Here is a 26,949-nt window from a genome sequence, read left to right as displayed (position 1 = left end):
CTTACGTTACTGCTTCTGGCAGCTGTCAAAATAATTCCTGCTGACATCATGTTTAACAGACTTGCCTCCCAGTCAGATCAATGCTGGGGAGCAGCATGCAGTGCTACAAAATTAGGTCATTAATTGTGAAGCAAGCTCACCCCTGCTTGCATTCGGAGACCAAAAAACTCTGAAGTTAAAAAAAAAAACTGAACAATCCAAGATTCTGGAATCTTCTTTTAAATCTCAATAAAGGTGTCAATTTAGCTATTTAATTCTCAGAGTTCTTAGGAAGAATTTTATTATTTAAAAGTATGGTGATATAATACCTAGTCCTCCAAAGGGACCTGAAAACATTCCAACATTAAAATATACACCACTCCTAAAGGGTGAAAATCCAAGTGCTAACACCCATTGTACTGACCATCTTTCTGAGCACTCAAATGTTAACTTTTTCAAACAACTACAGAAGAATCTGTTGTTAACCTGTTACTCTCAAGTGTCAACCTGAGTGGGCGTCATAGTATTTGGCTATAAAATTACCTCATAATAATATAAAAGAAACACAAGAGTCTCAATGACTTAGAACCTGGGAAGAGAAAAAAACCAATCTGGTAGTTAGAACCAGATTGCCAAATGACAGCATCAGCTGCATTATCTGTGTGCCTGGAGGCTTCCCTTCCAAACCAATTTTAAGAATAAATTGAAATTGAACTGGAGCCATGCAAAGTAGAACACAGACCTTTCTGAAGATTCGTATCAGGTAAAGAGTAAACAGGTTGTCAGAGAATACTGACATTTTCTTTTCAGAATTGATTTTATGCTTTTATTTTTCTACCCATATGGCATTTTATATTATTAACATTTATTTATTAAAACACTGCCCTTTCCTCAAAAGGTTTTAAGGAGTTTGAATGTTCTGCTACAGCATTTTAAGATAAAAATAGCTCGCCATTATCTTACAAACTAGAATAAAACAAATATTTCTATTTGAATTAAAGGTGGAAATGTACACCTTCTTACAAGTTTGTTTCCAAAGCTGTTAAGATGGAAATACAAAAAAGGTCATTTATTAATTTAAAAATTCAAAATACCTCGAATCTTTCCCTAAAATCTATCATCCAATACACAAATCAAAGATCAAAATATTAAGATGGTCTATAAGAATTAACAAAGATAAATCTTTTGTAGATCCAAAACCAGGTTGATTTATTTGGCATCATTCCAATTTACCTCCCTACTCTTCTGTCCTGATTAATTGCCCTCAGCAAGGAGCTGTAACCTAGTTATGCTGTTTTCTTAATTCCTATTGATGGGGTGTTGATATAAGGATAAAACAAGAACCAAAAGCCTTTTAACTAACCCATTCTTCATGAGTTAATCAATCATAACTTGTCCATTTTAATTATGTTCCAAATTCCTAATAGAGATATGCTTGCAGTTTCCAAATATTTGCATGATTAAAGATGTTTTCCTTGTTTCAATAAGGAACCTCAAATTGATGAGTCAGGTGGCAAGATTTATGGGATGCAGTTGTCCTGTTTATCTCCCAGCTTTCAAAAATACTGGTCTGCAATTCAGTAACAAAACAACATTCCCACCAGAGATATGCAGACTATGCCCATTAATGATGATGACATGTTTAAAAAAATACATGCATGTACCAAAAGCAGTAGATGCCAGAGAGAAAAGCCTCCAAGAAAATGTTTACTAGCCTCCCTCTTCACATCCATAAAAAGGCAGTCTATCTGAATATTAAATATAATTACACAAAGCTAACAGGCCATTGGTACACCTGGATAACATTTTCAGGTCGTTTTTGCCCTCCTTGGAGGCATACCACAGACTGTGTCATCAATCAGTTATACCACTCAAATTACATGGAAATGCTGGCTGCCTCACAAACAACTGGACAGTTCAGTTATGACAAAACGTGAGCAGAATTTTCATTGCAGAAACAAAAGCTAACTTTTTTCAAAAATAACTTCCCATTTAGGAACTTCCCTCTTCTATCACCTAAAATCCTATCATGTTTTAAACATCAGAATTGAAGTAATACTGTTCCTCTTTCATAGTAAATGGTCTAGCAGCTGATGATAGAATATGATGGTGATGACGACAACAATGATGATGATACTGGGTTTCTGAGAGAATAATTTTTATATAAAATGTTTCCTATTCAATATCCAATAGACACAAATATATGTATAAAGTAATTGAACGCCTCCAAGTCATTAGAACTGTTTTTTCTGACTTAACAGAAATTGCACATTCCCTGATTTATCTCTCTTCCCTTGAATCGTCTGGTCCTTTAACAGTAAAGTGCCCTCTATTTACTTCTCACCCATCAGTTCTAGGTAGCACTCAAGTTGAGAGAATGGTTTGCCCAGAATCATCAATTGACCCAATTGTTAAACCCACACTCTACAAAAAATAAGAAAGATGTCAAGAAAACCACTTCCTTAAAATTTGTGTCTAACCACTAATATACCTGGCACAGCAGGGCTTGAAGAGCAGAAATCAAGCCCTTTTCATCTCTGAATACTCAGAGTCACTTTGAGTCACTCCTCCCAGGAGGGGTGATCAGTACTTGCCCCTCCTGAGAGGAGGAGTGACTTATCTGCCTAGTGAAACTTGGGAGAGCCTGACATCCATGACAACATCATCCTGGAGGCAGGGTACTGTTTAGAAACATAGAGAGTGCAGGTCCATCTCTCCTTCTCTTGGACCTGTCTATCCTTCAGTGAAGCTTTATTTATACAGCTCCAAAAACAAGTTATACTTCAGTATCATAAATCATATAATTAAATGTAATCAAATGTAACTATATATACATTTGTATATATTCATTGAACTTCCATCTAAACAGTATAACTTATAATCCAAGGTAGGTGTTCAAAACATGCCTGTAAACATTCTTCTGAATATATTCTTAGTATTTTACAATCACACCGATAGCACTTAGCCCACTGAACTTAACACTGAAGTCACAATAAACTTTTTGGCCTTGAACAAAACAGACCAAGAATCTACAAGTTAATGTCATTCCCTTTGTTAACTCAGTCTAGAGTTTCCCAAAATGTGTTCCCAAAATCACTGGTCCTAAGTGATGCTTTTGAGGAAAACGTTCCACAACCAAACACAATGATCTAGCAATAGTCCTAAACCTTCTAATTTAGCTGGACTTAACCAACCTGGCACTCTACTGTGAGATAAGTTTGGGAAATGCTGTATCAGAGCCCCTCTTTGATCATTTACGATACATATTAACAACTCTAAAAAGCCCTACACTAAATGAGTTTGTTTACTTTAGTTTAAAGCAAACATGTTTGACCTTAGAACCCTTTCCTATTTAACACCATGGAATATGCTTGGGGAAGTGCTCTTCCAGAAAGTGAGACATCACATAGGATGAATCATAACTCCATGGGGCAGTTTACAGCCTCTCCCAAATCTCATGCTGTTACATGAAACGCAAACAGACACAAAGGTGCCTCTTGGCTTATTAATCACCAAAGCTGTGCATAAAAAAGAAGAATTTAAATATATAAACATGAGATGGGAAGCAGCAATTTTAATATCTATGAAAAATTATTGCAACTAACAAAAACAAATGTTAATTACTAACTGAAAATCCTAATTGCCCTCCACTTGGATTCACAAAGCACCAATTGAAATAAATTCTCTAGCATGTTTACCATCCCAAGTACAATACCACAAGTCATCCACAAATGATTATGTCATTCTTTTTTTTAGCCATCCAGATCCGAACCCCTACTCTAAGTTATCACACATGACAGAGTTGCTCTAGACTCCCTTCTTTCAGGCGATGGTGGAGTTTATACAATAGCTAATATTTCCTGTTGTAACTGTATTGTTGTCTCAGTGGAACAGTCAATACTGAAATTTAAGAAAAAAGCTACCTGACTTTCTAAAGCAGACACTGATGTTTTATGGAATTTCTTCAGCTGGTTAGATCTGGTACCCTAGGGGAGGCATGGCTGAGGTCAATACTACAGATTAGTTTCCTCATACTGTTGGGAGCCCTGTTGATATTAACCTTAATTAAATGCCATATTAGGCAAATTGAATGGATTTGGTCCCAGTCCCTCTCAGTCAGATTAGTAAGAGTGACCAACAGAGTAGCACACTCACGGAAAAATTCACCAGAAGTCAAGAGTGTATAGAAAGAGGTAGGAACTGTTGAGAGACAAGTCTTCATGGATCCCTCTGTTTCTGCATGTCTTGGGACAGCTTTTATTTTGGACTATCTTTTCAAAGATGTTTGTACAGCAAACAACTTGAAAGACAGAAATGACATCCCCCTCTAGGGCAAAGGAAAGTTCTGTTTGCCATTCAGGATATTAAAGCTAATGTCTCCTCTGGGGTAAAAGTTGGGCAGATTGGCTAGCAGCTCCCTTATAAGATTGAGAGGTTCCTAAACTTGGTATACCTCAATTGTGACACGAACTTTTGCACCCAGCATCTACCTGGGCCCACCTCCACATCATCCTCATAGGACTGGGGAGTAAAAGGACTGAAACAAACATAAAGCTTATGCTGTCTGCTGTGCTTGCATAATAAAGTCCTTCAATTTTGATCCAGGAGTTTTGTCTTCTGCCAGCATCTATGAAACTGTGGCTGGATAACGTTTTATCTTGTATGTAGGATAGTATCTCAGACCCTTCATACTTTTTGACCAAGACCCAGATTAATGTACAGAGATAACAGGCTTATAAGTTGGCAGACTCAAAAGTATAATTATATCAATTCTCCCCAAACGGATCTATAGATCAGTGCAACACCAATCAAAATTCCAGCAGGATTTTTCTATTTTCATAGAAATTGACAAGTGGACACTGAAATATATATGGAAATGTAAAGTACTTAGAGTAGCCAAAGCAATCTTGGAAAAGAAGTAAGCTGAAGGATTTATATACTCTCTGACCTTAAGACTTACTATATAGTAATTAAGACATTGTGACAGTTGTATGAAATTAGAGAAATAGATCAATGGAACACAATATGAAATCCAGAAATTACCCCACACATATACGGCCAAATGAATTTGACACAGACATCGACTGTAATTCAATGGGGAAAGAAAAGCCTTCTCAACAAACAGTACTGGATCTACTGGATACCCATGTTTTTTTAAATGTGTTGATCCGTAACTTACATTGTGCATAATGACCTAAACTACAAAGCTCCCATAAGAAAACATAGGCAAGTATGTTTGAGGCCTTGGGATAGTCAAAGACTTCTTGGGAAAAAATGTAAAAGACCCAAATTATAAAAGAAAAACAATAATAAAAAGGCAAACAATTAACTTCTTTTAAAAGGCAAAAGACTTCAATAGATGCTTCACAAAAGAGGACTTACAAATGGCCAAAGAATTCATTACAAGATGTTTAATGTCATTGGCATCAGGGAAATATGAATTAAAACCACAATTAGATACCACTGCACACTCACTAAAATTACCAAAATTAAAGACTATAACACCAAAATGTTAGGGAGAATGCAGAGCAACTAGATACTGGGGGAAACTTAAAATGATACAACAACTGTGGAAAAATGTTTGGCAGAATCTTAATAGTGTGAAACCCTCCTACATTATTATTTAGCAGTTCCATTCTTATATTGACCTCCCTCCAAAATGAAATCATGTATCTACAAAAGGTCTTGTATACAAGGTTTATTGCAGCTTTATTCATGATGACACAAAACTGGAAACAATCAAATATCCACCAACAGGAAAATAAACTGGGGTATACAATAGAATACCACTCGTTAATAAAAAGGAACAAACCAATAATACAAACAAAACACTAATAAATCTCAAAAGTGTTATCTGGAATGAAAGAAGCCAGACACAAAGAACTATATACCATATGACCTCATTTATATGAAGTTTTAGTACAGACAAAATTAACGCATGCAGCTAGAAATGGGAATGGTGGTTGCCTGAGGGGAGTACAGAAATAGACTGGAGAGATGCTCAAAGGAACTTCTTAGGCTGATGAAAATGTTCTACACCTTGACTGGGATGTCAAATTCTATAGACTTTGTTCTATATAATTCTCAAATCAAAAAAATGTTAAAGGCTATAAAATAGATTTTATTTAAAACTCCTTTACCTCCAGACTATTCTAGGTCTGACATCCAAATCAGACAGGCTGAACTTCAGATTATTTGCTGTTTCCACAGGTGTTAAGAGAGATATACTCGCAGACTTTACGCAGCTACCAGGGCAACAATGCCAGGAAAACCTTTAATCAAGACTTGATAGTGCCTATTTGCAATCCGGAGAAGTAAACAAAGAACACCCCAATTATAAAAGCAGGTGAAACCCACCAAAAGACCTAATCAGGCACAATGTTGGCGTTCTGGATTCTTGTGACTGTGACCCTAGCCTCTGCTCACAATTCTGGTGAGCACTTTGAAGGGTAAGTGACTGACACCTTAAATGAGAAGCACTTCTTTGCTAGCCAAAAAATTTGAACACATTACCCAATTTTAAATTTTCTCTCCTTCCTCTGTATTTCACCATTCAGGGAGAAGGTGTTCCGTGTCAGTGTTGAAAATGAAAATGACATCAACTTACTCCGTGAGTTGGCCAGCACCAGGCAGGTAAATAACAATTCTATGCTATAGGGTTTCCTTCACACTTATTTTAAAATCTTAGATTACACTATGATTCCATCAAAGGAAGAATGACATGAAATATTAACTATAGCACTTTTGTAGCAAGAAATAAAAACTTGAAAAACATTTAGTGCCCCCATGCCTTCTTTTTCTGCCTAAATTAGATTGCCATAAGCCCTATTATAAATCCAGGGTAACTTTTAAACAGCTTCCAGAGCATGACAACTGAATGAGCTGAAACTGTTGCAAAGGTCATAGAACATTTAATGTACAGTAACTTCCCTTCTAAGGCAAAAGAGAAAAATGATGAGCTTGGATATTACAGAAAAACTGGGCTTTTGTCCAACTTGATATTCATTTCCACATCCCATGTATCATCTGTTCTCTTTGATTTTCTTTCATTCCAAATCAAACAGCTTGAGTTTTCATGACCTTGATTCAGGCCCTCTTAATGATATGGCATGAAGGAGGTAAAGAAGGTAAAAAGCCAGGAGTGATTTTCATATTTTACTTTCAAGAAACCAAAATCTCTAGGCTACTTTATTTTAAAAAATTCACTGTATATGGGATGAAAACTGACAGTTTTAATTTTATATATATAGTGTGTCAGGAAGCTATTGCTGACCACAATAGTTTACTTGATCTAATGCTGTCTTTTCATGAATACAGAAACCAAAATATTCTACTAGCTCCTAAGTATCTATCTATCCATCCAACCATCTATCTTTCTATAGTTATCTTTTTAGCTTTTAAGGTGTGGAGGAAAAAAGAAGGTAAAGAGTGTCATAATCTGAAACAAATTCAGAAGGTTAGAATTGAAAGATAATATAAAGTCATCTACTGCAGCCTTCCACTCAAATTTGAACTTCCTCAGTGGAAACAGCATCCCTGGTTACTAGCCCTGATAAAAACTGTTTGAGTATTTCCGAGAATAGTAGGAATACTGCTTTTTCAAGGTAGCAAATTTGCCTTACAAATCTTTTTTTTTTTTTTTTTTTTTTGCGGTACGCGGGCCTCTCACTGTTGCGGCCTCTCCCGTTGCAGAGCACAGGCTCCAGACATGCAGGCTCAGCGGCCATGGCTCACGGGCCCAGCCGCTCCACGGCATGTGGGATCTTCCTGGACCGGGGCACAAACCCGTGTCCCCTGCATTGGCAGGCGGACTCTCAACCACTGCGCCACCAGGGAAGCCCTTACAAATGATTTTAATCGTTATACTGAGCTGAAAGCTACCTTCTCTATCTTTGACCCATTGGACCTAGCTGAGTCAAATACTGTCTCACTTCTAAGATTTATCTTTTCCAGGCCTTCCATCATTTCTCTTAGCACTGATCATTCTGGTCACCTCTGAATATAGCTCAATCTTTCTGTCTATATTTCTTTTTTAAAATGCAGCTCTCAGAATTGACAATGGACCTCCAGGTGTGCTCTGATTAATACATACTGTAGGACCATTGCCTGCTTTCATTTGTAAAGCAGACACTTATTAATGGGGCCTAAGATTCTTTTTAGCACCTTGAACAGTTAGAATGCTCTTAGCTTACAGAACACCTATTGCCGATCAAAACTATTAGGCTATTTTTTTCTCACATGAATCACCCTCAAGCAAGGTATTCTTCCTTCTATACTTGCCTAATTGATTTTTTAACCTAAATGCAGGACTTTAGATTTACTCTGTTAAAAATTATCTTGATAGCATATTGAGACAGTTTTAAAAATTAACTCACTCATCCAAATAATTCTTTGCCCTAAGTTTGTATCACCAGCAAGTTTGATAAACATGCCTTCTTGACTTTTATCTTTGTCACTGATAAAGGAAAAACATTAAGTAAGTCAGGGGTCAGCACAGAATTAGAGGCACCCTTCATGGTTCATTCATTTAATACCTATTTATCATGAGGCTCCAATATGCCAGACACAGTGTTAAGTAAGCACTGAAAGTGGTTCATTAACCAACTCTCCTTGGATTAGTTTGCTCTACTACCCAAGTTACTGTGGTGTTACCTACAGCTAACACTGTGCTTTCCAGCTTGTAAAGAAGAATATAAATGCACAGACTTGGTCAAAAGCTTTGCTAAGATCCAGATTCAGCATCCTATCAGGCTAGTGGTCTCTTTCAAGAATAACATGAAGTTAATTGGGCTTGACTTATTCTTTTTTTTTTTCTTTTTTTTGGCTTGACTTATTCTTGCTTTAAACCGTGCTGGCTCCCAAGGATCATGGCTTCCTTTTCTGAATATTCACAGTCCATCTGCTTCCAGTTTACTTTGCCAGTATCCATGCCAGGCCCCTGGAGCTCCCGCTCCTGGTATTCACGTGTCTTCCTGTTCACGAAATCCAAGACATGCCCCCTCCACTCCTCAGTGATCCCTTCAAGCTCTGATTCCTCCAAGATTGCTGAGAAAGTTCTGCAATCACATCCTCAGTATTTTTTTAGTTACCTAAAATTCAGCATTTTCTGGTGGCCAAGAGCAGAGAATCCGGACTCAGACTTCCTGGGTTCGATTCCTGGCTCTACCACTTGCTAGCTGGACCTTGGATGCCTCTCCGGGTCTCAACTTTCTCATTTGTCAAATAAGGAGAATAAGAGCATTTACCTTACAGGATTGTTGTGAGATTTAAAAGAATTAATATAAGTACTCAGAAAGAACTTACACAGTAAAAACTATGTAAGCGTTTGTTATCATTACTGTCATTAGATCCAGGATTTTGAATGCAATTTACATTACCAGCCTAATCCCCTCTCTGCTTATCTATCCTGGGCCTCAATGTTCTCTTTCCAAAGAAGGTTTTTCTGCTAAAATCATAATATTTGAAAATTTCTTTACTTATGGTAATTTCATCTCTCAGTAGAAGTAGAAAAAACAAGAGATAGTATAAAACTCCTTAGAAAAGACAAAAGCCAAACAAGAGGTCAATCTGGCTACTTCCTCTCTTCCAGCTGCAAACATACTTTAGCTCCAAGCAGTGAGACTGCGTGTTTCTTCTTTATTCATTTTATTTCCAACATGATTGAAAAAGAGATTTTTAATCGACAGATGAACGGATAAAGAAGGTGTGGCACATATATACAACGGAATATTACTCAGCCATAAAAAGAAACGAAATTGAGTTATTTGTAGTGAGGTGGATGGACTTAGAGTCTGTCATACAGAGTGAAGTAAGTCAGAAAGAGAAAAACAAATACCGTATGCTAACACATATATATGGAATTTAAAAAAAAAATGGTTCTGAAGAACTTAGCGGCAAGACAGGAATAAAGACGTAGAGGTGGACAATGGACTTGAGGACACGGGGAGGGGGAAGGATAAGCTGGGACGAAGTGAGAGAGTGGCGTGGACTAATATATACTACCAAATATAAAATAGATAGCTAGTGGGAAGCAGCCGCATAGCAGGGAGATCAGCTCGGTGCTTTGTGACCACCTAGAGGGGTGGGATAGGGAGGGTGGGAGGGAGATGCTAGAGGGAGGACATATGGGAATATATGTACACATATAGCTGATTCACTTTGTTATAAAGCAGAAACTAACACAACATTGTAAAGCAATTATACTCCAATAAAGGTGTTAAAAAAAAAAAGGAAGTTTTACTCTCCTTAGCAATCTTGCAAGTGCAGCATATTCTGGACTGTAGCCTTCCTGATAAGATCATTACAAGGGCATCTAGTCTTTGTATTCATCCTTGGCCGTGTGTCCTTCCTCCCTGCTTTTGAACATGTCCTTTTAAAAGTTGAATGTATTGGAGAGACCTGTGACCACAATGGACTCTAGCAGCCTCCCTCTTTCCATATGTAATTGTATAGGAAGGGTTTCATTTTTATCTCCTTGTTCCTTTATTGGAGACATTCCCCACAAAACCTATTCTCTTTTCTCAGTACTTTCTTGAACTCTGTTTCTGTAGTTTCAGGTGCATGCCCAAGGTAACTTGGTTACAGTCTTCCAATGTTCCCAACACTTCCATTATGATTGTAAGCTTCTCCCTGCTGTCTGGAACTAGGCCTAGAGTAGAAGTCATTTCCTCTTCCAACAAGAAAGGAAAATTCCATCAAGATAAAGGAAGAGTCTATCATATGCTCAACTCATAGTCAAACGTAACGTGAAGAAACAAATTTGTGTAAATTTGTGAAGAACCAAAATTCCCCAACACAAATATTTATTCTTTTATGAATCCTTCTTTTTCCCAAAAGAATTTAAGGTGAATACACTACTTGCTTTTGTGCTGGTTTTGTAATATATTTTAGGAAAGACTCTTTAAATATTAGCCAGCTGGCTGATTAAGTTGACATTCCCACAGTGGTATCACTTAAAGATATTCCTTTATCTTCCAACAAATGGTTGTCACTCAGGTTCCTGGATTTATAATTTTATAACCTTAGTTTTATAACTCCTTTACATATAATAATTCAATTCCCCATATCTCATATCACATATTTTACTCCACTTCCATATTTTAAACATAGATCTCATTCACAAAGTGTTGGTAATTACCGAAATTTATATTTATCTCCCTGTACCAATATTTTAAGTTCATTATTTGTGACCATACTTAATGCATTGTAAACATCTATAAGGCTATAATGTTGCTCCTGATTTTTGGCTCCGTTTCTCCTAAGAACTGGGGACTAACTCCAGGTTACTAAGTCTGCATCATATTTGCCGGACTCCATAGTGTTGGATGTTGGTATGTTTGCTGACCAATTTTCTCCTTGTCAAAGGAGAGTTTTTACAGGACCTCAGGTTAGGTCTGCAAGTCTTCTGTCAAACATGCTTATGAGATTTCTCTACCCCATTTAAAAATATATATATATATATTCTTAAATGGGGTTGAGAAATTACATATATATATATATATATATATATATATATATATATATATATATATTTCTCCCAATATTTGGCAGAACCAGGACAAACGTTTGTACAAGAGGTTAGACGATTAGGGAAGGCAACTTTCAACTTAATATCAGAAGGAAAACCATCAAAAGGCAATTAGGCTGTTCTGAAGTAGTACTAGATATACTCAGGATTGTATCAGAACCATCACCAAGGATATTGTGCAGGTATTTGTCACTCTAAGTGGGAAGCTACCATCTTAATGTAGGTTCTTCCAGAGCAGACCCTTAGACAAAGATTCAAGGGCAAAGATTTCATTTGGAAAGTACAGGGAGCCTGGGTAGACAAGTGAGGAGTGATACAAAGAAGGGAGGGCAGCAAACAAAAGGGGCACTATTAAGCCAGCTATCACAGAGGATGACTAGAGCTTAATCCTACAGAGAAATTCCAGGAAAGGGTGCAAACCACAGGCATCAAAATTATCCCACCTGAGAAATGACAGATTTGGAATATTTAGACATCAACTTGCTAGGGTCATTGGTTAAGCACTTCTCTGGAAAGAGTTATTTCTTTGGCACCTCCTGCCTGCTGCGAGCTGTTAGGCTTTTTCCAGTTTGGGGGAGTTTTCAAGCACAGAGATGCACATCTTGGCAGTGGGGAGTCTCCTGAGCACGCTAAAAGGCTCCAGTGTTAAGTATGAGTGGGGCGCTGTCAAGTTGCCTACAGATGCTTGGAGGACTTTATGTGCTTTACCAATTCTATACCTCTGTGTCTGTAATAAAGATACACCTCCCTCTCCCATCCCACCGTGGAATGACAGGCATTTATTAAGAACACAAATTCAGAGTTAACTTTTAAAAATATGCTTTCTCCTATAATGTGCTTGTCTTCATGGCCCTTCTCTTTACAATGCTGGCTAACTAGAATTCATCACCAGCCCTTGCTTTCTCTGTCTTTATCATGATAAGCCTTTATACTTCCTCCACTCCTTTTTTTTTTTTTTAATATTTATCTATTTATTTATTTGGCTGTGTTGGGTCTTAGTTGCAGCACGCAGGATCTTCGCTGTGCTCACGGGCTCTTCATTGCAGCGTGCAGGCTTCTCTGTAGCTGAGGCATGCGGGCTTCTAGAGCATGCAGGTTTAGTTGCTCCTTGGCATGTGAGATCTTAGTTCCCCAACCAGGGATCAAACCCACGTGCCCTGCACTGGCAGGCAGATTCTCAACCGCTGGACCACCAGGGAAGTCCCCCTCCACTATCTTTTAACCTCTCACCTTTATCCTCTCATCTTTGACTCAATAGATCACATTCTGCAGCCAATCCTTGTCAAATTATCAGTACTCTCTCTTTCCAATACCTTAGTGACAACCATACTCACACTATTTCTTCTGGAATCCCTCCTGTGTAATCCTAATGTCCCTGCCTCCCATTCCCCTGACCTTCCCTATGACCCTGACTCATGATTCAGTACCCTCTAGACATCTACAGAGGTTTGAAGATTACCAGGACAGGATATAGGCACCTGGATTCTCCACAGGTATATCTAAAATTGAGTCATCTTATTATCTTACATCATCAGTTTCTATTTCACAACCTCTAAGTGTGCCCAAACTCCCTTCTAAGTTCCAAAGCAATGGTCCTAAGTACCACCACCTGTCATATCTCCATCCTGAGACTAGCTCATAAATATCTAAACAGGTATTGAGTGAGAAACAGGGCAGAGAAAGATCCAATGTCAGGGTCACCTCAGGTTTCTAGGCCTTTACTCAGCTCAAGCAAAGGACAGAAAAACAGAGACCTGTGAGAGGCGGAATGTCATTGGTTAATATTTTCCCAAGGAAAAAGGAGATCTGAAACCACACATCCACAAAGAAAAACATTAGAATTATCAAATATGTCATACTACTTTTGTGCACAATTTCCTCTAAAATCTCCCCATGTCTGATTTGCTCACTAGTGTATTCCTAGTCTCAGGCACAGAGCCTAGCACATAGTAGGTCCTCAGTAATAGCTGATGAATAATTGAACAAATGAAAATGTCAGCACATTATTGGATCCTCAAGAATATTTTGTTTCTGGCCATGGTTCCAACATAACCACTGTGGAAAGATACATTTTTCCTCCCTGATGGATCCCCCACAGGTCAGGGATGTTCTTGGCTCCACACATTACTATGACTTGTATAGCACTGAGTTCCAAGATAAACTCATAAAATGAGTCCATTAAAAAGTAAGAGAAAGCTCAATTTCTCACTTTTAAATTTTGTGGCTCCAGTTAATTCAGCATCATTCATTCAGCACATGCATCCACTACCACAAACATTGCTATCACAATAAGCAACTGTTCTAGAAAATCAATAAATAGAAGAGAGCAGTTATAGAATACTGCCATTAACTAGCATTATGGGAGATAATTATATGCTCTTCATGCTTGTTCATAATCAATTAATGCTATGTATGTATGTGTAAACACTTTTATTGACATCTAACTGCTTGGTCGCAACTCTTATTCATTCAAGGGAGAGATTTTTAAGAGATTTCATGGATAATTTGAGTCTGAAAATAACTCACTGGAGTACAGCAATAGTGTGCTTGCTGGTGATAATTCGCCCATTGAATTATAGGCGTCCAGTACAATACATCTTATTCCTTATTCAGATTGACTTCTGGAAACCAGATTCTGTCACACAAATCAAACCTCACAGTACAGCTGACTTCCGTGTTAAAGCAGAAGATATTTTCACTGTGGAAGACTTTCTGAAGCAGAATGAACTACAATACGAGTAAGTTTATGTTTTATAGTTATGAAAATTCTCTCTCATGTATGCTCTCATCCTGGTCTCCAAAAAAAGCCTGAGAAGATAAAAATAAGACCAAGATAATGGCTCCCCCAGGGCCCCACAAATAGGTCATGGCAGAGCTGGCCCTGAATTCCAAGTCTTAAGATGTCAAGTCTAGTAGATTTTGTGTTTAGTTATTGCTCTAATAAAAACAGGTTTGACTCTTGAATCCCAACTCTTTAGCCAGATATTTGACCTGCTACTGGTTTACAAGTGATATATAGACTAAAGTCCAAACCGATGGATATTCTATTATCAGCCCAACACAGTTTTAGTCCCAAATCATATCAAGTCTTCTTGCCAGGTGATCACCAGACCTATTGTGAGCCATGAGGGTTCTTCATGCTCCTTTAGATTAAGGACCAGACTAGAGTCAGACTGAGTGGTCCTTCTCTCCTTTTTCCTCCCAAAGTCCCCAACTATCTCTAATGGTAGGAGAAGGCATGGAGAGAAGGACTGAAAGAAAGGAAAGTGGTTCCCCAAAGGCCTAGAGTAGAGTTGGCTAAGCTGATCACTCCATGAATCTTCCCCAAATACCGCACTGATCCATCTAAGCCTTTTAAGATGAGAATGTCCTCTAAGTGGAGACAGTTGTCCATCTGTTGATGCAACAAATAGATAGTGAGCATCTACATATAACAAATGCTGAAAAAATAGATAGGGCCCATCCCCTTCAGAGGAAAATGAACAAAGAATTACAATATGTGTGACAGATGTCAAGATGAGTAAAGAGCTGGAATTGCAGGGGAATAGATCAAGTCTAGGGATCACGGAGGGCCACAGTAGGAAAGGAGGTTTCAGCTGAGAACTAAAAGACGAGGAGTTAGCCAAACAAAGACAATGAAAAATCATAGTCTAGGTAGAGAAAAGACTACATGTTAAGGCTTAGAACCTCCCTCAATCTGCATTTGAGGGAGGGAGGAAATGAGGTCTTTAGTCTAAAGCAGAGTTTTTCCTCCAGAAAGTGGATCAGCAAGGAGCAAAGAGACAATCTCACACACCAGTCTTGAACATTCAAATGTTTATCCAACAATCCCCTACCATAAGCTCAAGTCTCCATTATATTTTGAGAAACTGTGACCTACATAATTTTAACAGATATTTTCTCTTATTTTTCACATCCTAAAACTACAGAATAGTATTTATGCTAGTAAAGATATCAGAATTGTCACCTATAAAATCTGCATCTCCATTAGAAGAAGTGGTACAGCATAATGCAACAAGCAAATGCCTTGGGAAAAAACAGACAAGGCTTAAATCCTGACTCTGCAACTTCCTGGCTGTCTGACCTTGGATAATTTGCTTAACCTTTCTGAGCTTCCCTTGTCTTTATAAGGAAAGAATCCTTCTAACCTTACCTTCGTAAAGTGAAGATATATATAATGCCACTCTCAAAGGGCTGTTGTGAAGATGAAATAAAACAATATGTAAATAAACTTCAACTGATACTTTTATTGCTGTGAATGCTGCTATAGTTTACTCTTGTACAAAGAGGTAGATTATACATCTTTCAAAGGTCAACAGAAACTGTTTTGTTTAACCCCATTATCATGCTTCACACAGCTTAGCTATCTGCTTCTGCTTGAGGGAAGTGTCAAAATGTGACCTTAAGAATTGACCGTCTTTTTAAAACAAAGATATAATACAGTAAGTTTCAAAATGTGATTAAGATTCACGTCTGTGATATTTTGCTCTTTTTATTACACTAGGAAGGACTTCTAAAATCCTAGCCTATAGGAGCCCTTAATAATATTCAAAAAGATGAGTTTCCTTATAGTTCTTTAAGAAAAACAGAAGGAAGACCGGTGACCATAAGCTAACCCTAGCCACCTGAATTGACATCCTAATTCTACTCAGAACACAAAGTAGTAAAACAGCTTCTAATCAGGTAACAATCTCCTTTTACCGGGAGGAAAATTCATGTCTTTTTTTTAATGTGTAAACGTTTAGGGAATTGTGTATGAATGCTGTCTCACGTAGAATATAGGATGTTCCCTGAAGGCTAAGATCTTGTTAATTTTTGCTTAGCACATTTGTGGCATATAATTTCCTAAATATTAAGTAATAATAACTCCCTAGAAATCCTGGAGCAGCACACCAGCAATATGCTTGCCGGGGCTGCAAGCAGTCCCTGTGCATCCCATTATTACCTCATGTGGTAACTAATATGTATTTAGATGGTTTCCTGCTGGCAAGAATTTGCAGTTGTTTTTTCTATGTAACAGGAACCATCTACTGTACAAGTTCTACCAAAATAGCTTTTCAGATTTTTCAGTGGTTCCAACCCTCTTCACTAAGACTTTCATCATTTGGTAGTTTTAATCAGATTCTGAATTACCATGGGAAAAAATTAAAAATGTGTGCACCAAGAAAAATAACAGAATTTTTAATAGATCTTTATTGGAGTGTAATTGCTTCACAATACTGTGTTAGTTTCTGTTGTACAACAAAGTGAATCAGCCATATGCATAAATATATCTCCATATCCCCTCCCTCTTGAGCCTCCCTCCCAACCCTCCCTATCCCACTCCTGTAGGTGGTCACAAAGCACCGAGCTGATCTCCCTGCGCTATGCGGCTGCTTCTCACTAGCTACCCATTTTACATTTGGTAGTGTATAAATGTCCATGCCACTCTCTCACTTCACCCCAGCTTCCCCCACCACCCCATGTCTGCAAGTCCATTATCTAAGTCTATGTCTTTATTCTGCCCCGACACTAGGTTCATCAGTACCATTTTCTTTTTTTTTTAGATTCCATATATATGTGTTAGCATACGGTATTTGTTTTTCTCTTTCTGACTTACTTCACTCTGTACGACAGACTCTAGGTCTATCCACCTCACTACAAATAACTCAGTTTCATTTCTTTTTATGGCTGAGTAATATTCCATTGTATATATGTGCCACATCTTCTTTATCCATTCATCTGTCGATGGATAGTTAGGTTGCTTCTATGTCCTGGCTATTGTAAATAGTACTGCAATGAACATTAGGGTCCATATGTCTTTTTGAATTATGGTTTTCTCTGCGTACATGCCCAGTAGTGGGATTGCTGGGTCATATGGTAATTCTATTTTTAGTTTTTTAAGGAACCTCCATACTGTTCTCCATAGTGGCTGTATAAATTTACATTCCCACCAACAGTGCAAGAGGGTTCCCTTTTCACCACACCCTTTCCACTACTTATTGTTTCTAGATTTTTTTATAATGGCCATTCTGACTGCTGTGAGGTGATACCTCACTGTATTTTTTTGTTTGTTTGTTTTTTTTGCAATACGCGGGCCTCTCACTGCTGTGGCCTCTCCCGCTGCAGAGCACAGGCCCCAGACGTGCAGGCCCAGCGGCCATAGCCCACAGGCCCAGCCGCTCCGCAGCATGTGGTATCCTCCCGGACCGGGACACGAACCCGTGCCCCCCGCGTCGGCAGGCGGACTCCCAACCACTGCGCCACCAGGGAAGCCCCTCACTGTAGTTTTGATTTGCATTTCTCTAGTAATTAGTGATGTTGAGCATCTTTTCATGTGCCTCTTGGCTATGTGTATGTTTTCTTCGGTGAAATGTCTATTTAGGTCTTCTGCCCATTTTTGGATTGGATTGTTTTTTTGATAGTGAGCTCCATGAGCTGTTTGTATATTTTGGAGATTAATCCTTTCTCTGTTATTTCATTTGCAAGTATTTTCTCCCGTTCTGATGGTTGTCTTTTCATCGTGTTTATGGTTTCCTTTGCTGTGCAAAAGCTTTGAAGTTTCATTAGGTCCCATTTGTTTATTTTTGTTTTTATTTCCATTACTCTAGGAGGTGGGTCAAAAAAGATCTTGCTGTGGTTTATGTCAAAGAGTGTTCTGCCTATGTTTTCCTCTAAGAGTTTTATACTGTCTGGTCTTATATTTATGTCTTTAATCCGCTTTGAGTTTATTTTTGTGTATGGTGTTAGGGAGTGTTCCAATTTCATTCTTTTCCATGTAGCTGTCCAGTTTTCCCAGCACCACTTATTGAAGAGACTGTCTTTTCTCCATTGTATATTCTTGCCTCCTTTGTCATAAATTAGGTTGACCATATGTGTGTGGGTTTATCTCTGGGCTTTCTATCCTGTTCCACTGATCTATATTTCTGTTTTTGTGCCAGTACCATACTGTCTTGATTACTGTAGCTTTGTAGTATAGTTTGAAGTCAGGGAGCCTGATTCCTCCAGCTCTGTTTTCATCCCTCAAGACTGCTTTGGCTATTCAGGGTCTTTTGTGTTTCCATACAAATTGTAAAATTTTTTGTTCTAATTCTGTGAAGAATGCCACTGGTAGTTTGAAAGGGATTGCATTGAATCTGTAGATTGCTTTGGGTACTATAGTCATTTTCACAATGTTGATTCTTCCTATCCAAGAACATGGCATATTTCTCCATCTGTTTATCTCATCTTTAATTTCTTTCATCAGTGTTTTATAGTTTTCTGAGTACAAGTCTTTTGTCTCCTTAGGTAGGTTTATTCCTAGGTATTTTATTCTTTTTGTTGCAGTGGTAGATGGGATTGTTTCCCTAATTTCTCTTTCTGATTTTTCATTGTTAGTGTATAGGAATGCCAGAGATTTCTGTGCATTAATTTTGTATCTTGCAAGCTTACCAAATTCTCTGATTAGTTCTAGTTGTTTTCTGGTGGCATCTTTAGGATTTTCTATGTATAGTATCATGTCATCTGCAAACAGTGACAGTTTTACTTCTTCTTTTCCATTTTGTATCCCTTTTATTTCTTTTTTCTTCTCTGATTGCCATGACTAGGACTTCCAAAACTATGTTGAATAAGAGCAGCAAGAGGGTACAAACTTGTCTTCTTCCTGATCTTAGTGGAAATGCTTTCAGTTTTTCACCACTGAGTATAGTATTTGCTGTGGGTTTGTCATATATGGCCTTTATTATATTGTGGTAGGTTCCCTCTATGACCATTTTCTGAAGAGTTTTTAACATAAATTGGTGTTGAATTTTGACAAAAGCTTTTTCTGCATCTATTGAGATGATAATATGGTTTTTATCCTTCAATTTGTTAATATGGTGTATCACATTGATTGATTTGCATATATTGAAGAATCCCTGCATCCCTGGGATAAATCCCACTTGATCATGGTGTATGATCCTTTTAATATGTTGTTGGATTCTGTTTGCTAGTATTTTGTTGAGGATTTTTGCATCTATATTCATCTGTGATATTGTTCTATAGTTTTCTTTTTTTGTGATACCTCTCTGGTTTTGGTATCAGGGTGATGGTGGCTTCATAGAATGAATTTGAGAGTGTTCCTCCATCTGCAATGTTTTGGAAGAGTTTGAGAAGGATGGGTGCTAGCTCTTCTCTAAATATTTGATAGAATTTGCCTGTGAAGCCATCTGGTCCTGGACTTTTGTTTGTTGGAAGATTTTTAATTACACTTTCAATTTCATTACTTGTGATAGGTCTGTTTATATTTTCTAATTCTTCCTGGTTCAGTCTTGGAAAATTGTACCTTTCCAAGAATTTGTCCATTTCTTCATGGTTGTCCATTTTATTGGCATATAGTTGTTTGTAGTAGTCTCTTATAATCCTTTGTATTTCTGTAGTGTCAGTTGTGATTTTCCTTTATCATTTCTAATTTTATTGATTTGCATCCTCTCCCTTATTTTCTGAATGAGTCTGGCTAAGGGTTTGTCAGTTTTGTTTATTTTCTCAAAGAACCAACTTTTAGTTTTATTAATATTTGCTATTGTTTCCTTCATTTCTATTTCATTTATTTCTGCTCCGATCTTTATGATTTCTTTCCTTCTATACTGACATTGGTTTTCTTTGTGCTTCTTTCCCTAGCTGCTTTAGGTATAGGGTTAGATTGTTTATTTGAGATTTTTCTTGTTTCTTGAGGTGAGACTGAATTTCTATAAACTTCCCTCTTAGAAATGCTTTTGCTGCATCCCATAGGTTTTGGGTCATTATGTTTTTGTTGTCATTTGTTTCTATGTATTTTTTTCTTCTTTGATTTCTTCAGTGATCTCTTGGTTATTTAGTAGTGCACTTCAGCCTGCATGTATTTGTGGGTTTTACAGGTTTTTCCCTGTAATTGATTTCCAGTCTCATAGCATTGTGGTCAGAAAAGATGCTTGATACGATTTTCAATTTTCTTAAATTTTCTGAGGCTTGATTTGTGACCCAAGATGTGATCTATCCTGGAGAATGTTCCGTGTGCACTTGAGAAGAAAGTGTATTCTGCCACTTTCAGGTGGAACATCCTATAAATATCAATTAAATCTATCTGGTCTACTGTGTCATTTAAAGCTTGTGTTTCCTTATTTATTTTCTATTTGGATGATCTGTCAATTGGTGTAAGTGGGCTGTTAAAGTCCCCTATTTTTATTGTGTTACTGTTGATTTCCCATTTCATGGTTGTTAGCATTTGCCTTATGTATTGAGATGCTCCTATGTTGGGTGCATAAACATTTATAATTGTTATATCTTCTTCTTGCATTGATCCCTTGATCATTATGTAGTGTCCTTCCTTATCTCTTGTAACAGCCTTTATTTTAAAGTCTACTTCATCTGATATGAGTTTGCTACTCCAGCTTTCTTTTGATTTCCATTTGCATGGGATATCTTTTTCCATCCCTTCACTTTCAGTCTGTATGTGTCCCTAGGTCTGAAGTGGGTCTCTTGTAGACAGCATATATATGGGTCTTGTTTCTGTATCATTCAGCCAGTCTGTGTCTTTTGGTTGGAGCATTTAATCCATTTACATTCAAGGTTATTATTTTTTTTTCTTTTCACACACACACACTGTATTTTTTTTACAACAGATAAATTGACACCAAGCATTGTAAATGGATGACCACAACAAAAGCAACAATGATTGCAATTACCAAACACAAAACACACTCATACTATGTCATAATATTGACATTCAGTCCTGTAATCCTCCACTGTAACAGCTCCTTTACTTTGCAATGAAAACTGATTTGTATATTTTTTGCCTCTGAGTCCTTGTGGGATTTTTTTTTAATTCAAACAGAAAGTCACAAAAATTATAATCATCCTCATCAGTTCACTCAGTCCCATGTAATTAATTTTTTTAATCTTGATCTTTTGTTAGCACTTTTAAGAATTCATCAGTTTTCCATTAGAGTTCTGAAAATGCTTATTCATTCAGTTCAGCAGTATAGTTACCAGAAACCTGTACTTGTCAGAGTCTTTTCCATGAATTCCTTGAAGATGAAACCCTTTTAGAGGAACATTTTTGCAAAAGCATCAGAGTATACCCAGAACTATCTGTAAATGACAAAAGACTTAAAAGTGACCACGGTAAAAGATTTGATGAAAGTTCGTAATAATGCAATTGACAAGGAAATTTAGTTATTTCTGAGATATACATTTCAAATAACTAGAATTATGACTTATAACATTATACCAGAACATATAAGATTTTTAGAAATTTCATGTAATGTCTGAAACATTTATATTAACATATTTCCATACAAATAACCCAAAGAAAGTTTAGTATTATTTGTTTTTTGTTTGTTTGTGTGTTTATACTGCAGGTTCTTATTAGTCATCAATTTTATACACATCAGTGTATACATGTCAATCCCAATTGCCCAATTCAGCACACCACCATCCCCACCCCCCGCAGCTTTCCCCCGCTTGGTGTCCATACGTTTGTTCTCTACATCTGTGTCTCAACTTCTGCCCTGCAAACTGGTTCATCTGTATCAAGGTTATTATTGATATGTATGTTCCTATTACCATTTTCTTAATTGTTTTGGGTTTGTTTTTGTGGGTCTTTCCTTCTCTTGTGTTTCCCACCTAGAGAAGTTTCTTTAGCATTTGTTGTAAAGCTGGTTTGGTGGTGATGAATTCTCTTAGCTTTTGTTTGTCTGAAAAGCTTTTGATTTCTCTGTTGAATCTGAATGAGATCATTGCTGGGTAGAGCAATCTTGGCTGTAGGTTCTTCTCTTTCATCACTTTAAGTATATCCTGCTACTCCCTTCTGGCCTGCAGAGTTTCTGCTGAAAAATCAGCTGATAACCTTATGGGGATTCCTTTGTATGTTATTTTTTGTTTTCCCTTGCTTCTTTTAATATTTTTTCTTTGAATTTAATTTTTGTTAGTTTGATTAATATGTGTCTTGGTGTGTTTTTCCTAGGGTTTATCCTGTATGGGATGCTCTGTGCTTCCTGGATTTGGGTGACTATTTCCTTTCCCATGTTTGGGAAGTTTTCCACTATAATCTCTTCAAATGTTTTCTCAGACCCATTATTTTTCTTTTTCTGGGACCCCTATAATTTGAATGTTGGTGAGTTTAGTGTTGTCCCAGAGTTCTCTGAGATTGTCTTCAACTCTTTTCATTCTTTTTTCTTTGTTCTGTTCCTCAGCAGTTATTTCCACCATTTTGTCTTCCCACTCACTTATTCGTTCTTCTGCCTCAGTTATTCTGTTATTGATTCCTTCTAGTGTATTTTCCATTTCAGTTACTGTGTTTTTCATCTCTGTTTGTTTGTTCTTTAGTACTTCTAGATCTTTGTTAAACATTTCTTGTATTTTCTCAATCTGTGCCTCCATTCTATTTCAGAGATTCTGGATCATCTTTACTATCATTACTCTGAATTCTTTTTCAGGTAGATTGCCTACTTCCTCTTCATTTATTTGGTCTTGTAGATTTTTACCTTGCTTCTTCATCTGTGACATTTTTATTTTGCCGTCTCAATTTTCTTTTTCCTTTTTTTTTATAAGTGACATTGTGTTCCTGTCTTACTGGTTGTTGGGCCTGAGGCTTCCAACACTGGAGTTTGTAGGCTGTTGGGTAGAGCTGGGTCTTGGTGCTGAGATGAGGACCTCCAGGAGACCTCACTCCAATGAATATTCCCTGGGGTGTGAGGCTCTCTGTTAGTCCAGTGGTTCGGACTCAGAGCTCCCACCACAGGAGCTTCGTCCCAACCCCTGGCTCATAAACCAAGATCCTGAAAGTCGTGCAGGATGGTCAAAAAAAAAAAAAAAAGGACAATAACAAAGTAAAAAATAAAATCAGACTTAGAAACTAACAGCTATGTTAGAAAACATATAAAAATAAAAATATAGACGAAACAACAACTGGAAGGTAAAACAGAGCCACAATAGTAAAAAAGAGGAGAAGGAAGAAAAAAAAGGTGGAAAAGGCCTTGGCTGTGGAGGGCAGGGCCTAAGCAGGGGTGAGGTTTGGGTGGTGGGCGGGGCCTCTGCTTAGGACCCACAGGGCTGGAAAAGTCCGAGGGTGGGGGAGCCTTAGGCTCAACAGAAGATGCCCAGGTATGCTTCCCACCTCTAGTCTCAGAGGGCAGAGGACCCCACCTGGGAGCCCAGCAGGCTTCCTCCACTCCTCTCCTGTTCCTCCTGGAGGGCCCCTCTCACCTGCCTCTCCTGATCTCCCTCCTATGCCCCCAGGGCCCACATGGCCTAGAGGGGACTTTGGAGTGCAGGGGACTGGCTTGGGAGCTCAGCAGGCTCCCCCAGCCCAAGTGGGTGGAGCAAACGCCCTCTGCTCCTTTCTACTCCTCTGGTCCTGGAGGACCCCTCCCACCTACCTTTCCTGTTCTCTCCTGGGCTCCCTCCTATGCTCCCAGGACCAACCCGGCCTGGAGGGGACCTCTGAGGGCATAGGACCTGGCCTGAGAGCTGGGCAGACTTCCTTGGCCGATTGGGCAGGGGAAACGCTGGGCCCATTCCCCTCCTGATCTGAGTCCCCAGGGGTCCCTCTCAGCCACCCCTCAGGGGCGCCGGTCCTGTCCAGCCTCCGTATTCCCACGTCCTACCAGTTCGCTTGGGGGGTCTTCCCGTTTCCTTGGGCATTGGTGTCCCCCACCAGCATCCAGCAGGCACCCTAGTTATGGGGAGACGTGAACTCTGCATCTTCCCACACTGCCATCTTGACTTCACCCCCCCCCAATAACTGTATTTTTAAATGCTTATGTCACACGCTAGGTACAGAAAGACTAGGAATTGGATGGTGTAAATCTCCCACTTATGGTTCTGAAGCCAAGTTGACAGAATCTTTCGGTGGGTGGGCCTTCACAGAATTCCTTCTTATAAATTTCAGTAAGGTGGTCTATGCCTTATCCAATGCAGGAAGAGACTGATGGTTGCTATCTGCCTATAACATTTTTCTGCATATTTCAGATTCGATCAGTAAAGTGTCCTTGGATAACAATGTGTACATAGTAATGTTCTTCAATAGCAACGGGTGCGTAGTCTGGGGACTGACCTAATACTCCTTTTTCAGGAATCTGAAAAGGGGAGAAAACTAACTCATGTCTCTACTCCTCAGACATTGTGTTTCTTGCTTTGTTGGGAGTCCCATTATCTAATTTGCCTGCATGCTAAAAAAAAAAAAAAAAAAAAAGAAGAAGTGGGATAGCACTATAAAAGGAACATATAAAAGTATAAAATAGTGTACATGCCTCTGTATTTTGGAGCTGTAATGCAGTCCCTATTACATTATGAGTCATTATTTTAATCTCCTAGAATAGAAGCTCATTATTTAGTAATCATATTTTGTAATGTGGCTAAAGTAGTACTTTGTTCTAAACCTAATAAAATCATAGGGCTGGAAAGGATCATTTAAGGCCAATTTCCCACCTTCAGGCAAAAGCACCACACTTCAACCTCATTCTGATACTCTTTTGCAAGTTACTAGAGGACACTTTTGGGTGTCATCTTAAATCTAACTGGTTTTATTATGCTTCCTTGTCCTGATTATTGATGAAAATGTTTAAATATTAACATAATAATAACTCTAACAGATTGTCTCTTCTTAGTACCAAACAAAACACTAACCTCCACATTGTCACTTATTCTCCCAAATAATTCGAATTTGAGGATTGTATGCAAAAGAAGGATATTGCAATATGCTGTGAAAGCCCTATTTCCCCCCTCTACTCAGAGCTGGTTCCTGGTAGGTCAGAGATCATTATGGTTACGGTCTTAGGGACAAATGTCTACTGAATGTCCTGAGGCTGTAGAATGCCTGGGAGCAATTAACTGATGATTTCTTTTCTCTGGGCAGCCACTAAGAAGCCATGTAACCTAGGTGATTATTTTACTCGCTGTCAATGGAAAATCTTGTTAAGGTGTCATTTACCATTTCCTCTTGGATTTTTAGTTTTGCCATTCTGTCAGAGAAGTTCATCCTTGTTAGGCAGGATTTGTTCTTTCGAACTGATAATCTTGGAATACAGTTGTTTTCTTAAAGGTTTCTGCCTGTTGATTTTCAGTTTTCAATGTTTTTGTTTTACTTGTTTCGGTTTTGTTTTTAGTTTTTAGCTATATTTGACAATCATTTACCTAAACTATCTCTATTCTAGATGTTTCCCTAGAGTTTATGAAGGTGGTAACTGGCAACTTTACTGTAGTTTAATTTTTTTTCTTCATAAACCTTGGAAGACATCTATGTAAATGACCAAGGCCTAGGAATTTGAGTCAAGTCATTGCATTTTAGAACTGAAAAGGACATTGAATACCAGCTAATAAATATCCCATTATACAAATTATGAAATAAGGCCCAGAGATTAAATGACTTTGCTGAAACCAATTTACATGTTAGGCAAAACTATGACCCTGATCTTTTGATTTCTAATTCTAGATTCTTTCTAATTCCCCCCTATTCCCTAACAATCCAATTTAGGTGTTGAATATAATTAATTATAGCACTTACTATAATCATTGTTCCTAAGTATAGCCCGCAGAATGACTGTCCCTCCTAAATGTCTACATCCCAACCCCTAGAACATCTGAATATATGCTAATGACAAAGAGAAGTTAGGATTGCAGATGGAATTAAGGTTTGCTAAGCAGCTGAACTTAAAATAGGTAGATTATCCTAAATTGTCCTGAGAAGTCCAAAGTAACCACAGGGTCCTTACAAGTGGAAGAAGGAGGCAGAAGAGGAAGTCAGAGTGATGAAACATGAGAAGGACTTGAGCTGCTATTGCTGGCTTTGAAGATGGAGAAGGGCAAACAGCCAAGGAATGTGGGCAGCCTTTAAAGGGCAAGGAATCAGACTCTCCCCTAGAGCTTCCAGAAAGCACTTCACTGTTCACATGTTGATCGTAGCCCAGTGAGACCTGTGTTGGATTTCTAAGCTGTAAAATAATAAATTCATATAGTTTTAAGCCACTTAGTTTGTGGTAACTTAGAGCAGCCATAGAAATGAAAGCACTAACAAAGTACTGATGGCTGCTTAATGGGAAATGTTCTTTCCACAGAATAAATATTAAACTCTTCTCCTTTTCCTTTTTTTTTTTTTTAATACTACCTTAAGATAGTTAAGCCCTTAAGACAGTATTTGCCTCTTGCTAGGAAACAAATATCATTTAGTATTAATTTATGGTATTTTCCATAAACAGACACAAGTTCATGCACAGTTAAACAAAAGAAGGAGACAGCAGGAGGGAGGTTCAGAGGATGTCCCTGACATACTTCATCAGAATGCCCTTGGGGCAGCCGGAGGAGAAGTAGACTTTTGATATGCGGCTACAATTCTCTGTGTGTCAGATAAAAACATTTCAAGGCTTGACTGTGGATAATAGAAGTTTCTGTAAACTAACTACTGCCCATGATATTTACAGTCTATGATCAAGGACATTAATGCTCATAAAATTTTGTCCCTTCAGAACACA

The 26,949-nt window shown here is 38.1% G+C and overlaps 1 protein-coding gene across 1 annotated transcript in view; it reads left to right on the top strand.

Moving 5' to 3' along the window:
* The first annotated feature begins 6,357 nt into the window (after positions 1–6,357).
* CPB1 (carboxypeptidase B1) overlaps positions 6,358–26,949 on the top strand; it is a 39,740-nt gene continuing 19,148 nt past the window's right edge. The window contains exons 1-3 of the mRNA XM_067737203.1: positions 6,358–6,428; positions 6,537–6,612; positions 14,120–14,244. Coding sequence (XP_067593304.1) covers positions 6,358–6,428; positions 6,537–6,612; positions 14,120–14,244 — 272 coding nt within the window. The remainder of the gene's footprint in view (positions 6,429–6,536; positions 6,613–14,119; positions 14,245–26,949) is intronic.

Source organism: Pseudorca crassidens, chromosome 5 (assembly GCF_039906515.1).
Source record: "Pseudorca crassidens isolate mPseCra1 chromosome 5, mPseCra1.hap1, whole genome shotgun sequence".
Taxonomy (NCBI): domain Eukaryota; kingdom Metazoa; phylum Chordata; class Mammalia; order Artiodactyla; family Delphinidae; genus Pseudorca; species Pseudorca crassidens.
This window is presented reverse-complemented; position numbering and strand designations above follow the sequence as displayed.